At 37.0% G+C, this 14944-nt stretch overlaps 1 protein-coding gene across 2 annotated transcripts in view; it reads left to right on the forward strand.

The window, feature by feature from the left end:
- The window catches only part of SLIT2 (slit guidance ligand 2), a 380303-nt gene that overhangs the window by 323714 nt on the left and 41645 nt on the right, over positions 1–14944 (forward strand). For both annotated transcript variants that reach the window (XM_061192132.1, XM_061192133.1), the window contains 3 exons: positions 11225–11349; positions 11484–11581; positions 12834–12973. In XM_061192132.1, the coding sequence (XP_061048115.1) occupies positions 11225–11349; positions 11484–11581; positions 12834–12973 (363 nt within the window). The remainder of the gene's footprint in view (positions 1–11224; positions 11350–11483; positions 11582–12833; positions 12974–14944) is intronic.

Genomic DNA, 14944 nt, shown 5'->3' on the forward strand with positions numbered 1-14944 from the left:
CCATTTATAAAATGCATATTTGTAGGATTTTAACCCCCTATCATCTAGGGACCATCTCTACCCCTCCATTGAAACTGTAGGGATACCAGTGACTTCCCTCTTGTCCATTTCAATAGCTTCTTTTTAGCTTCTTTATTTGCCCTCTTTTCATCTTAGACAGTGGTGGCCACTGCTCCCTCTTGTACATTCCCGTTACCTCTTCATTCCTTTGCTGACATCTCTTTCTTACCCACTCTTTAATATTGACATATGTGGGGTTCTCTCCTTAGCCCTGCTAATTTAATTGATTTCGGTCCTGTGGCTTCAAGTATCTAGCCATGACTTTTCTTATGAACTTCAGATTCATATTTCCATTCACCTAGTGAATTCTTCCCCCTTGCTGGCTTGCAGAAACTTAAAACACATATTCCAAAATATGCCTTCCCATTTTCCACATTCTCTTGCAACTGTGTCCTGTAGTTGATCCATAGATGTCTCTATTACTGAACTACTAGTTAGTTATGCCCAATATCAAATATCCCCCTATGTTTTTTCTGAGTTGTCTTTGATCTACGTCTGACTTTATACAAGGGCAGTACTAGAGGGTTCTACTATTTGACTCATGTGTCCAAGGGACACCAGAATGAAGGCAGACTCTGGGATATAGTTAGAAATTTGTGTTTGGAGCTTTTAGTCATAAGTCAAAGTGAGATACAATTCTCAGTGGGTGGCAATATTAGTGTCAGGTGCATAGCTAGTGATTTGAGTCAAGTAAGCAAGTCTGCCTACAAGCTTTAATGGATTTGCGGTCCAGCAGTTCTTCCATCAAAGTTAAAGTAACTGACAAAGACAAATTGCTAACCAAACTTTCTGCTCGTTTTCCCTTTGAATTATTAAGCTAAACACAACTCCACTCCATACAGCTGATGCTAGAGAACTCTCTTAAGTCCAGACCTAATCTTAAATCAATCTAGATATCCTAGACTGGCCTTCATTTCAGTGACATTAGTAAACATTTGTATTCAGGAAGCTAGATTTGTTTTCTCCTCTGCGGCATCTTTCTCCTCTATGGCACACATCTTCGGAGGGCTAATGTGTTGGCAATAATTCAACACTTCTTGGAACCGGCTTTTGGAAGAAAGAAAGTTTGAAGATTGGTGAAGTTGTATCAGCAAGCAAGTTGTAGTTCCTTGCCAAGCGTCAATGCAAGAACAAAAAGAACCTCTCCTTCTTAATTGTGTGCTGTTATTTCTCGTGGTCGTCCACGCCAGATTTACAAATCACAGTTGCAGTCCTTAAAAACATAAAACCATTCACTCTAGGTGTCGTTACCCAATGGGAAATTATCTCTCGGTGCCCATTTCCACTCTGCCTTGTTTTAGTTAATAATAGCCCCTACAGTTTTTCCAAATTTCCAAAGCTCCTGGCATAGACCGAAGGTACTCAGTGAACTCGCAATGAATGAATAAACAGCAAGCTCTAATTTGCCTTTGTGCTAAAATTTGAACAAACATACAGAGGAAGACTTACTCTCTTTTCTCCTTTTAAGTAAACCACTTATGTCCCTCCCAGCCCCTGCCTTCTTTGGATGTCTAGGCTTTAAAGAGTGTCAGAACTTTCTGTGGCTTCTGTGCTTGTTCTCACTTTGTTCTGTGCTCAGAATTCATTAGCATCTCATTTAAAGCTTAAAGCAACCTGTTGAGATGACTGCCATTACTCTCCTAATTCCATACAGTTAAGTAACACATCTAGATCACTAACTTGGCCTGGTTGACTTCTGATTCTCTTCCTAAGATTACTATGCATTATGATAAGAGCTTGTCTATTTCTTGTTCCTGGACGTCTTCTTTTCAACTGGGACCAGTCAAGTGTGCAAGATTCTATGTGTTGGTTTGCTCTTAGAGAACTATGCTAACCCTTCTACCATTTTATTTTGACTTTAGCATATCCCTTTGGCTCTGATATTATCTCCTTGTTATAGAAACAGATTAAAGATGTGATTACCCTTGAATAAGAACTTTGCAAGAAAGGGTCTCAGAGAAGTTGTCCCGGATGGAAAGTGAACCACAAATTGAAGGCAAAGGCAAGATAGAAGGTAGACTTAGAAGAGAAGCAAAATATGGGTGGGAAGATGAATGAGAGAAGAGAACCAGATACAAAGGATATAGTTCCAAGGGGTTAGAATATAAAAATAAATGAATTTAGATAAACCAAGTGGATGTAAAAATCACATTATAAGAAGAACATTTAGTTAGGTGGAATTATAATCTAAATAAAATAGGAAAAGGAATCATACCATTTTAAGACATTAGGACATATCAGAGAATGCTGTATTTGGAATTTCTATAATTCATAAACATCTTTTGAATTACCTTTCACTCAAACTCAAGTGCTAGAAATAAGAAATTATCTTTGAAAAATTGATTTTAAAAGAGGGATTTGAAAAAAGGAGAAGCAAATAGAATGGTAGCTATAGTAGTCAACTGTACCAAGCTGAAGAAATTAGAATTCAATATTTTATATATTCCTCAACCTGATGCCACCAGAACAGTTTGTGGGTTTAGGAAATTATCAGAAGAAGCCTGTGCACATGAGAAAGCTTGTTATTTTGATTCTTGTAGCTAAACTGAATATGTACGGGAGAGCAACAATCTCCCTTCATATACCCATAAGAAATTGCAGATACTGAAAATAGTTGAGCAGACGTGCTATATTAAAAATGAAACTTGGTCCTGGAAAAAAAGTGGAGAAATTAGATAGTGCTTATTAATCAAATATGGTTCAGTGGATATTTATGCAATAAATCTCGACAGTGCTAAAAACTGGACAGAGGCTACTTCAGCCTGGCAATTTCATTATCTGCATACTCTATTAAAATAATTCTTCAAAACATACCCAGTTTTTTTTCTAAAACAATCTCTAGCTTCTCATCTAAATAATCAAACATAATTTTTGAAAAATGTCACATTCCACAGAATAAACTTAGAAACTGCCAACCCTGAACCCCTCCATTCAAACTACAGCCTTTTGAGGTTGAAAGCATAGAAATAGACTGAAAGACAGTTTTCCTCAAGGTCTTGGGAAGTAGCCAGATGAATGTTTACAGTCCTTGCATTTGCTGACGTGCTGTTTTGCTGGCGTACATTCTTAGCTGCTTCACCCTATGCCTTTGTTCTAAGAGTCTTCTTTCTTCTAGCCGAGCTCAGGAATCCATTACCATTTAGATATTTCCTTTCCTAGTGCTGATTCTAAGTGTGATCATTTTAGCAAACACAAAGCCATTTATTGTGGGGTATGACATTAATTTAACATACTGCTCTAATTAACTGCTGCATTTACTTCCCCAATGTACTGAATAGCTAACTTTATTTGATAAATACATTGGAGGAGGGTGAGAAATTAAATTTCTACATGGCTCACTTCAGTATTAATCCCAGCAATTTCCCAACTGTAATTTGATACAACAACTTCATTCGTTTTTCTGGTACCAAGAAAAAGCAGAGGAGATACAGGCAAGGCCTCCCCTAGGGATTGAGGTGTCACTGGGAGCAAACACCAACCCTTCCCATTAATAGTCATCCCCAGAACTGTCATTTATTTCCAAATAGTTGAAAAAAGAAACAGGAATCTCTATGTAAACATATTTCAGGGTTTTTGTTAATAGAAAAACTGAACAGTATAGAACGCTGTCCTTTTTTGGATTGTACTCCAAAACCATTATATGAATATGTATCTCCTAGGGTAAGGGAATATTTAGGTATGAAGAGTTTTAATGGCCACCACGTTACTTCACATTTTCTTTCCTATGTGAGATTCTGTAAGTAGAGCAACAGCTTACTATTGGTCTCTAATCTGTAGAAAAATTTGATTAAAGGAAGTTTATATTAGCAGAAGTCATACAGCTTTTTGGGTGGAGGTACCTTGAAGCTTAGAGCAGTGGTAGAAGAGGGGGGGCAGGGGAGGGATGCTATACAGCTGCCTCAGATAACCTTGCTAGAAATTATGTGTGGTGAGACATACGCTTAGAATTATCACTGCTAATTCCAGTGAGGATAAAGAACTACAGAGAGATTGATGGTGAAAGCAAAAATATAATTAATGTTTACGTTATAAAATATTTGTCTTTTAAATATAAAAGTGTCACTGTGACAGAGTGTACTCATCACACAGTTGCCACAAGGCAGTCTAGTGAGCTCTCACAAACAGTGCAAAAAGTAGCATCAATGGAACATAATTTTATTGAGGATGGTACAATATCTACATTTTTAGCCACTTATGGAAGAAATATGTGTGGCCAAAGGAATGTATCTTCAACTGAATCTGCATTTAGTCTAGACCTTTCATGGATTATGACATTTTTTTAATGTGTATCCCAAAAGGTGAGATTGCAAGTAGAGACCACTTCAGCAGTATTTTCTTCTCGGCGAGGAAGACACAGAAATCTCACTCATCTTGAGTCTGTGCTAATGTGCTAGCAAACTGAACTGAAGGGACATGAGGGAGGATATAATGAAGATTTCAATTTTGGTTTCTTGTCCTAAGCATAAAAGTGGCAGTGTTTTGTATCTCCTGTATGAAAATAACAGTACTGGACTAATGTTATCAGGGCAGGTGCATACTATTACATTTTTATTTGCCCTGATAAATTTCTTTTTTTTTCTTTTTTTTCATTTATTTGTTTTATTTTTTTAACATCTTTATTGGAGTAAAATTGCTTTACAATGGTGAGTTAGTTTCTGCTTTATAACAAAGTGAATCAGTTATATATACATATATCCCCACATCTCCTCTCCTCCCTCTTGCGTCTGCCTCCCACCCTCCTTAGCCCACCCCGCTAGGTGGTCACAAAGCACTGAGCTGATCTCCCTATGCTATGTGGCTGCTTCTCACTAGCTATCTGTTTTACATTTGGTAGTGTATATATGTCCATGCCGCTCTCTCACTTCATGCCAGCTTACCCTTCCCCTTCCCATGTCCTCAAGTCCATTCTCTACGTCTGCGTCTTTATTCCTGTCCTGCCCCTAGGTTCTTCAGAACCCTTTTTTTTTTTTTTTTTAAGATTCCATATCTATGTGTTAGCATACGGTATTTGTTTTTATCTTTCTGATTTACTTCACTCTGTATGACAGTCTCTATGTCCGTCCACCTCACTACAAATAACTCAATTTTGTTTCGTTTTATGGCTGAGTAATATTCCATTGTATACATGTGCCACATCTTCTTTATCCATTCATCTGTCGATGGACACTTAGGTTGCTTCCATGACCTGGCTATTGTAAATAAAGCTACAATGAACATTTTGGTACATGACTCTTTTTGAATTACGGTTTTCTCAGGGCATAAGCCCAGTAGTGAGATTGCTGGGTCATATGGTAGTTCTCTTTTTAGTTTTTTAAGGAACATCCATACTGTTCTCCATAGTGGCTGTATCAATTTACATTCCCACCAACAGTGCAAGAGGGTTCCCTTTTCTCCACACTCTCTCCAGCATTTATTGTTTGTAGATTTTTTGATGATGCCCATTCTGACTGGTATGAGGTGATACCTCATTGTAGTTTTGATTTGCATTTCTCTAATGATTAGTGATGTTGAGCATCCTTTCATGTGTTCATTGGTAATGTGTATATCTTCTTTGGAGAAATGTCTATTTAGGTCTTCTGCCCGTTTTTGGATTGGGTTGTTTGTTTTTTTTTGATATTGAGCTGCATGAGCTGCTTGTAAATTTTGGAGATTAATCCTTTGTCAGTTGCTTCATTTGCAAATATTTTCTCCCATTCTGAGGGTTGTCTTTTTGTCTTGTTTATGTTTTCCTTTGCTGTGCAAAAGCTTTTAAGTTTCATTAGGTCCCATTTGTTTATTTTTGTTTTTATTTCCATTTCTCTAGGAGATGGGTCAAGAAGGATCTTGCTGTGATTTATGTTGTAGAGTGTTCTGCCTATGTTTTCCTCTAAGAGTTTAATAGTGTCTGGCCTTACATTTAGGTATTTCATCCATTTTGAGTTTATTTTTGTGTATGGTGTTAGGAGTGTTCTAATTTCATTCTTTTACATGTAGCTGTCCCGTTTTCCCAGCACCACTTACTGAAGAGGCTGTCTTTTCTCCATTGTATATTCTTGCCTCCTTTATCAAAGATAAGGTGACCATAGGTGTGTGGGTTTATCTCTGGGCTTTCTATCCTGTTCCATTGATCTATATTTCTGTTTTTGTGTCAGTACCATACTGTCTTGATTACTGTAGCTTTGTAGTATAGCCTGAAGTCAGGGAGCCTGATTCCTCTAGCTCCATTTTTCTTTCTCAAGATTGCTTTGGCTATTTGGGTCTTTTGTGTTTCCATGCAAATTGTGAAATTTTTTGTTCTAGTTCTGTAAAAAATGCCATTGGTAGTTTGATAGGGATTGCACTGAATCTGTAAATTGCTTTGGATAGTATAGTCATCTTCACAATGTTGATTCTTCCAATCCAAGAGCATGGTGTATCTCTCCATCTGTTTGTATCATCTTTAACTTCTTTCATCAGTGTCTTATAGTTTTCTGCATACAGGTCTTTTGTCTCCTTAGGTAGGTTTATTCCTAGGTATCTTATTCTTCTCGTGGCAATAGTAAATGGGAGTGTTTCCTTAATTTCTCTTTCAGGTTTTTCATCATTAGTGTATAGGAAAGCAAGATATTTCTGTGCATTAATGTTGTATCCTGCTACTTTACCAAATTCATTCATTAGCTCTAGTAGTTTTCTGGTAGCATCTTTAGGATTCTCTATGTATAGTATCATGGCATCTGCAAACAGTGACAGTTTTACTTCTTCTTTTCCGATTTGGATTCCTTTTATTTCTTTTTCTTCTCTGATTCCTGTGGCTAAAACTTCCAAAACTATGTTGAATAATAGTGGTGAGAGTGGACAACCTTGTCTTGTTCCTGATCTTAGAGGAAATGGTTTCAGTTTTTCACCATTGAGGACGATATTGGCTGTGGGTTTGTCATATAGGGCCTTTATTATGTTGAGGTAAGTTCCCTCTATGCCTACTTTCTGCAGGGTTTTTATCATAAATGGGTGTTGAATATGTCGAAAGCTTTTTCTACATCTATTGAGATGATCATATGTTTTTTTTCCTTCAATTTGTTAATATGGTGTATCACATTGATTGATTTGCGTATATTGAAGAATCTTGCATTCCTGGGATAAACCCCAATTTATCATGGTGTATGATCCTTTTAATGTGCTGTTGGATTCTGTTTGCTAGTATTTTGTTGAGGATTTTTGCATCACTGTTAATCAGTAATACTGGCCTGTAGTTTTCTTTCTTTGTGACATCTTTGTCTGGTTTTGGTATCAGGGTGATGGTGGCCTCGCAGAATGAGTTGGGGAGTGTTCCTCCCTCTGCAATATTTTGGAAGAGTTTGAGAAGGATAGGTGTTAGCTCTTCTCTAAATGTTTGATAGAATTCGCCTGTGAAGCCATCTGGTCCTGGGCTTTTGTTTGTTGGAAGATTTTTAATCACAGTTTCAATTTCAGTGTTTGTGATTGGTCTGTTCATATTTTCTATTTCTTCCTGGTTCAGTCTCGGCAGGTTGTGCATTTCTAAGAATCTGTCCATTTCTTCCAGGTTGTCCATTTTATTGGCATAGAGTTGCTTGTAGTAATCTCTCATGATCGTTGGTATTTCTGCAGTGTCAGTGGTTACTTCTCCTTTTTCATTTCTAATTCTATTGATTTGAGTCTTCTCCCTTTTTCTCTTGATGAGTCTGGCTAATGGTTTATCAATTTTGTTTATCTTCTCAAAGAACCAGCTTTTAGTTTTATTGATCTTTGCTATTGTCTCCTTCATTTCTTTTTCATTTATTTCTGATCTGATCTTTATGATTTCTTTCCTTCTGCTAGCTTTGGGGGTTTTTTGTTCTTCTTTCTCTAATTGCTTTAGGTGCAAGGTTAGGTTGTTTATTCGAGATGTTTCCTGTTTCTTAATGTAGGCTTGTATTGCTATAAACTTTCCTCTTAGAACTGCTTTTGCTGCATCCCATAGGTTTTCGGTTGTCGTGTCTCCATTGTCATTTGTTTCTAGGTATTTTTTGATTTCCCCTTTGATTTCTTCAGTGATCACTTGGTTATTTAGTAGCGTATTGTTTAGCCTCCATGTGTGTGTATTTTTTACAGATTTTTTTCCTGTAATTGATATCTAGTCTCATAGCATTGTGGTTGGAACAGATACTTGATACGATTTCAATTTTCTTAAATTTACCAGGGCTTGATTTGTGACCCAAGATATGATCTATCATGGAGAATGTTCCATGAGCACTTGAGAAGAAAGTGTATTCTGTTTTTTTTGGATGGAATGTCCTATAAATTTCAATTAAACCTATCTGGTCTGTTGTGTCATTTAAAGCTTGTGTTTCCTTATTTATTTTCATTTTGTATGATCTGTCCATTGGTGTAAGTGAGGTGTTAAAGTCCCCCACTATTATTGTGTTACTGTTGATTTCCTGTTTTATAGCTGTTAGCATTTGCCTTAAGTATTGAGGTGCTCCTGTGTTGGGTGCATATATATTTACAATTGTTATATCTTCTTCTTGGATTGATCCCTTGATCATTATGTAGTGTCCTTCTTTGTCTCTTGTAATAGTCTTTATTTTAAAGTCTATTGTGTCTGATATGAGAATTGCTACTCCAGCTTTCTTTTGATTTCCATTTGCATGGAATATCTTTTTCTATCCCCTCACTTTCAGTCTATATGTGTCCCTAGGTCTGAAGTGGGTCTCTTGTAGACAGCCTATATACGGGTCTTGTTTTTATATCCATTCAGCTAGTCTATGTCTTTTGGTTGGAACATTTAATCCATTTACATTTAAGGTAGTTATAGATATGTATGTTCCTATTACCATTTTCTTAATTGTTTTGGGTTTGTTATTGTAGGTCTTTTCCTTCTCTTCTGTTTCCTGTCTAGAGAAGTTCCTTTAGCATTTGTTGTCAAGCTGGTTTGGTGGTGCTGAATTCTCTTAACTTTTGCTTGTCTGTAAAGGTTTTAATTTCTCCGTTGAATCTGAATGAGAGCCTTGCTGGTACAGAGTAATCTTGGTTGTAGGTTTTTCCCTTTCATCACTTTAAATATGTCCTGCCATACCCTTCTGGCTTGCAGAGTTTCTGCTGAAAGGTCAGCTGTTAACCTTATGTGGATTCCCTTGTATGTTATTTGTTGCTTTTCCTTTGCTGCTTTTAATATTTTTTCTTTGTATTTAATTTTTAATAGTTTGATTAATATGTGTCTTGGCGTGTTTCTCCTTGGATTTATCCTGTATGGGACTCTCTGCACTTCCTGGACTTGACTGAGTTTTTCTTTTCCCATATTAGGGAAGTTTTTAAGTATAATCTCTTCAAATATTTTCTCAGTCCCTTTCTTTTTCTATTCTTCTTCTGGGACCCCTATAATTCAAATGTTGGTGTTTTTAATGTTGTCCCAGAGGTCTCTGAGACTGTCCTCAATTCTTTTCATTCTTTTTTCTTTATTCTGCTCTGTGGTAGTTATTTCCCCTATTTTATCTTCCAGGTCAGTTTTCTGTTCTTCTGCCTCAGTTATTCTGCCATTTATTCCTTCTAGAGAATTTTTAATTTCATTTATTGTGTTGTTCATCATTGTTTGTTTGCTCTTTAGTTCTTCTCGGTCCTTGTTAAATGTTTCTTGTATTTTTTCCTTCTATTTCCATGATTTTGGATCATCTTTACTATCATTACTCTGAATTATTTTTCAGGTAGACTGCCTATTTCCCCTTCATTTGTTTGGTCTGTTGGGTTTTAACCTTGCTCTTTCATCTGCTGTGTGTTTCTCTATCTTCTTATTTTGCTTAACTTACTTTGTTTGGGGGTCTTCTTTTCGCAGGGTGCAGATTCGTAGTTCCCATTGTTTTTGGTGTCTGCCCCCCAGTGGCTAAGGTTGGTTCAGTGGGTTGTGTAGGCTTCCTGGTGGAGGGGACTATTGCCTGTGTTCTGGTGGATGAGGCTGGATCTTGTCTTTCTGGTGGGCAGGACTGCGTCTGGTGGTGTGTTTTGGGGTTTCTGTGACCTTATTATTATTTTAGGCAGCCTCTCTGCTAATGGGTGGGGTTGTGTCCCTGTCTTGCTAGTTGTTTGGCATAGGGTGTCCAGCACTGTAGCTTGCTGGTCATTGAATGGAACTGGGTCTTAACCATTGAGATGGAGATCTCTGGGAGAGCCTTCGCCATTTGATATTACATGGAGCCGGGAGGCCTCTGGTGGACCAGTGTCCTGAACTTGGCTCTCCCACCTCAGAGGCACAAGGCTTACACCTGCCCAGAGCACCAAGACCCTGTCAGCCACATGGCTCAGAAGATAAGGGAGAAAAAAGGATGGATGGATGGATGGAAGGAAGGAAGAAGTTATTAAAATAAAAAATGAAAATATTATTAAAAATAAAAAAAATTAAAAGTAATAAAAAAAAGAAAGAAAGAAAGAAGAGAGCAACCAAACCAAATAACAAATCCACCAGTGGTAACAAGCACTATAAACTATACTAAAAAAAAAAAACAGACAGACAGAACACTAGGACAAATGGTAAAAGCAAAGCTGTACAGACTTAATCACACAAAGAAGCATACACATACACACTCACAAAAAGTAAAAAGGAGAAAATATATATATGTTTTGGGAAGTCTGAGGTCTTCTGCCAGCATTCAGTAGGTTTTGTAGGAGTTGTTCCACATGTAGATGTATTTCTGATGTATTTGTGGGGAGGAAGGTGAGCTCCACATCTTACTCCTCCGCCATCTTGAAGGTCTCCTGAATTTCTACTTATTCAAAACCTTGCCCACCCATCCCCCAGCGCACACACCTGCAGTCCTCTTTGGGATCCATGGCTTTCCATACCAGCCGCCTGAGTTAAGTTGCAGGCACTGGCCATGGAAAGCATCCACATAAGCTAGTCAGCTAATGAGGGGACTGACCCTGTGACGCTGGCATCACTAATGTCAGATCTTAACTACGTAAGCTCACAACTCAGAGCCCTACTCTGACATCAGAGAGTTTCACTATTAACTCCCAATGAGATGGCCTCCTGTTGCATTCTTAAAGATAATTATGATGATGCTGATTTCTGGTTTTGTCATGGAAGAGAAACACATATAGATATGTGGCCAATAATAATTTTATACAAAATTTACTGTTACATTAAGGCATTGAAATAATTTTAAGTGAACTGAAAACAGAAAGCATCCACTTCTCATATTTTTCAATCAATTTTTAGGTCCTGTAGATGTCAATATTCTAGCTAAATGTAATCCCTGCTTATCAAATCCATGTAAAAATGATGGCACCTGTAACAATGATCCAGTTGACTTTTATCGCTGCACCTGTCCATATGGTTTCAAGGTAAGTAGAAGCTGTTGTGGGAAACAAGATCTGAAAGTGTAGCTTTCCTTGGTGGGCCTTTATTATTCTGTTGTGCTTTCTCTATGTGCTGAGAACTACTTTATTTACACTCAACTTGACCATTCCTTGTCCAGGGGCAGGACTGTGATGTTCCAATTCATGCATGCATCAGTAACCCATGTAAACATGGAGGAACTTGCCACTTAAAAGAAGGAGAAAAAGATGGCTTCTGGTAGGTTATTGGTCTGTGATCTTCTGTGTCTGAAGTATTGGAGCAAGAATAAGCAAAGATGCATTTTTCCTTTTTAAATCCAAGGGCTTTATTTTAAAAAGAATACCAGAAATTCTGTTCATAAGGAAAATAGGTATTAGTCCCTTGCAGAGGTATTTCGATATAAAAACAAATTGAGACATTACAGTATTCTCAGCTCAGGATGCTACAAAGCCAAGCAATTTAAAAACACTCACATGCGTACATTGGAACTAATCAAGTCAGATTAGGTCAAGACAAATTAGTGGCTCTGTTATGCTAATTAATAGTCAAATAGTCCCCTACTGCAAGGCGTATATCCATCTGTTGTTTTGTGTGTTGCTTTAACAGACTGTGTGTAATAAGATGTGGGTCCCACTGAAACAGAAAAGTAATGACTCATTTCCAAGCCACAATATGTGTAGACAAACATGCTGTGAACATTTTTAATCGGGAGTTATTTAATCATACAGTTACTTCAGATCTACTTCATGAATTATGAAACAGAGTTCTTATAATGAAAACTAATAGCTTCATGTAAGAATGCTAATCTACTACTAAAGCTTGTTAGAAATACCACTTTTTATAATACATATACTTCATTTCTGCATTCTGTTATGAAGTTGTCTCTTTTTCATCAAGCCTTTACTCAAAGATTATTCTGATGCCTAGCAAGATGAAAGGTACAATGTATTATGCCAGTGAAAAATTGTATTTGTTGAGAGTTAAAGAGAATATTCATATTTTATAATTGCAAGGAAGACAAAGTTTTATTTTCAGATTTCTTTTTTGCTTTGAGACATCAAGAACATTACACATAGGGTAGTAAGTGTAATTTTTTAAAAATCAGAATCATTCCTCCTCATTTATGAGCAAAGAAGCATGAATTATTTTATTAGAACACAGCTAGAGATTAAGATATCTAGGGCTGTAGAGTAAACTTTGCTCATTTTTTAGACCTGCACATGTATTGGATTTATTGACTTATAGGACCATGGGGCCATTTGCCATCTTGCAGCCAGCATAAATTTTCTTTCTCAAATTGTTTCTGATTTGGGGGCTATTACCTTAAATTGACGCTTACAACATGTCATTTAAAAGCATTTTAGAAATCAGTTTCTTGTCGTTCAAAGCTCTGTAATTGATGAGTGTATTTAGTTTTTTTCAATATTTAGACCATATGGTTTGAAAATGTAGGAAGGTGTCTTTTGTCTTTTCTTCCCCTGGCATTCAGGTGTATTTGTGCTGATGGATTTGAAGGAGAAAATTGTGAAATCAATGTTGATGACTGTGAAGATAATGACTGTGAAAATAACTCTACATGCGTCGATGGAATTAATAACTACACATGCCTTTGCCCACCTGAGTACACAGGTAGGAAGACTAGGAAATGCTATGCCATCAATCTGTGTATCTGTTTGAAAGCACCGCTGGCACTATGCTGCATGTGTTCAGTAGACCATTGTATTCTTCAATAACTGATAGGTGTTTTGGAAATTAGGTGTAATGTAATAACAGACGGAGTTAAAGATGGTTTCAACCAACCAAATAAAAGTCCTGGGGAGCTCAGTTAGAACATAAGCATCCATCATAAAGTAATACTTTCCAGCACTAAGGAAGCTATCATACTGAAGCTTTTAGTCCCACAACTGAATGACATTTTCATGCAAAGCACTTTTCCTATGCAGACCAACCCACCAATACATATGTGAAAAGGGAGCATTTCTTTACATAGGCAAAAAATAACCAAACATTTGAGATTCTTCGTGTCCATACTTGTTTATTCATCAGTGAGTGTTTGCATGTAGCAACTCATGTCCTTCAAAATAAATCCCAATTAGGAAGATATCGATCACTTTGGATAATCTTATCAGACCATTCTCCCCCCACCCCACCTTTTTTTTCCTATCTTGATACAAAATATCAGGAGTAAAGGTGGTAAATCTCATGAGACTATCCAAACTGCTAAACTTCTGCCCTGGATAAACCAATTTGCTATAAAGTCAACATCAAGTTTACAACTTACTTATTATGTCAGAATATCTATTTTGATCAACTTTTGTGGCTATGAATAAGAAACTTCATAGTTACATTCTTATTTCTTAATAAACCATTTAGTTTTAAAATTGGTAGAGAAAAGGAGAATGTTACGTATTTTATTTGTAAGAAAAAATGGAGAAGTAGATTCTGTCACTCTATTCAAAGTTACCATTTTCATTTGGCTGGGTATTTTTCATTAATTGTATTTATTTCCATATACATAGTTAAGAATATCAGAGGGTAAAATAGCTACTTGGATGACTGAGGTTAACATCTCTAGACATGAAAAATGGAAGCACATCTGTATGATTAATTTTCCCAGGGATGTGTTAGAAAAGCACTGAAATTTAAGCTTTTATGGAATACTCAAACTTTGCATTTTAAGAGATACTTTCTTGATGGGAAGATGCTAAATAGAATAATGAGTTTTTGTTTTGATATCCCGGGTCTGTTTGAGAGATTCTGCAGCTGCCTTTTCTATGGTATGATTTTTTTTTTCACACCAGTGAAGTACCTGATGCCATACGAAGTAATATACTAAGTTTCCAGTAGAAATTTTAACTTGTATCACCAGTTACTCTATTATATATATATATATATAGCACTTGGGCTCCTTAGTGGCCAGAATTTGAATTCTTTGTTATTTTGCATTAATTAAGGATAGCAAGTATGTCCAATATGCACCCATTCTAACATAGCTAGGAAGAGTTTAGGTGTTACGTAGCTTTGACATTCACACGAGTTTTACTTGTGTCACACCTCAGATACATGCCATTAGCCTGAGTGCACAGATTCTCGAGCCCTTGGAGCTACCCCGAGAATCTGAGTTTTTCTGGATGGGCTAATTTAGACTTACACAAGCAGCCCAATGCTTGCACCAAAAGCTGTAGCTAGTACCTTCTTAGAGATAGTTCTCTATCCTGTCATTGTTCTGACCATTATAGGAAGAACTTAATTCACTTAATGTCAGAGACCTCTTTAAACTAACCTACTCTGACAAGGACAAATTGGATCCGAGTATTTCCAGCACAGTTTGGTTAGCCAATGTGTTCCTGAGCACAGAAACCAGGAATTTTTCTATATCCCCTTACCAATGAAAACCTAGACCTGACAGCACTGCTGTATTCAGATTCTTAATACCTTTTCCATGATAATTTACATAAAGTGGCAGTCTCTTCTGAGTTGGTTTCGTTGGGTCCGCCTTTGGCTTTAGATTTGCTCTACTTTATTCCTTATCCATTTCTTTGAGTCTTTGTTTTACCTTCTCTCCCTTTGTTTTCCAAGCTCCCTTCCTACACCTCATCT

This window comes from Eubalaena glacialis, chromosome 5 (assembly GCF_028564815.1).
Source record: "Eubalaena glacialis isolate mEubGla1 chromosome 5, mEubGla1.1.hap2.+ XY, whole genome shotgun sequence".
Classification (NCBI taxonomy): Eukaryota; Metazoa; Chordata; class Mammalia; order Artiodactyla; family Balaenidae; genus Eubalaena; species Eubalaena glacialis.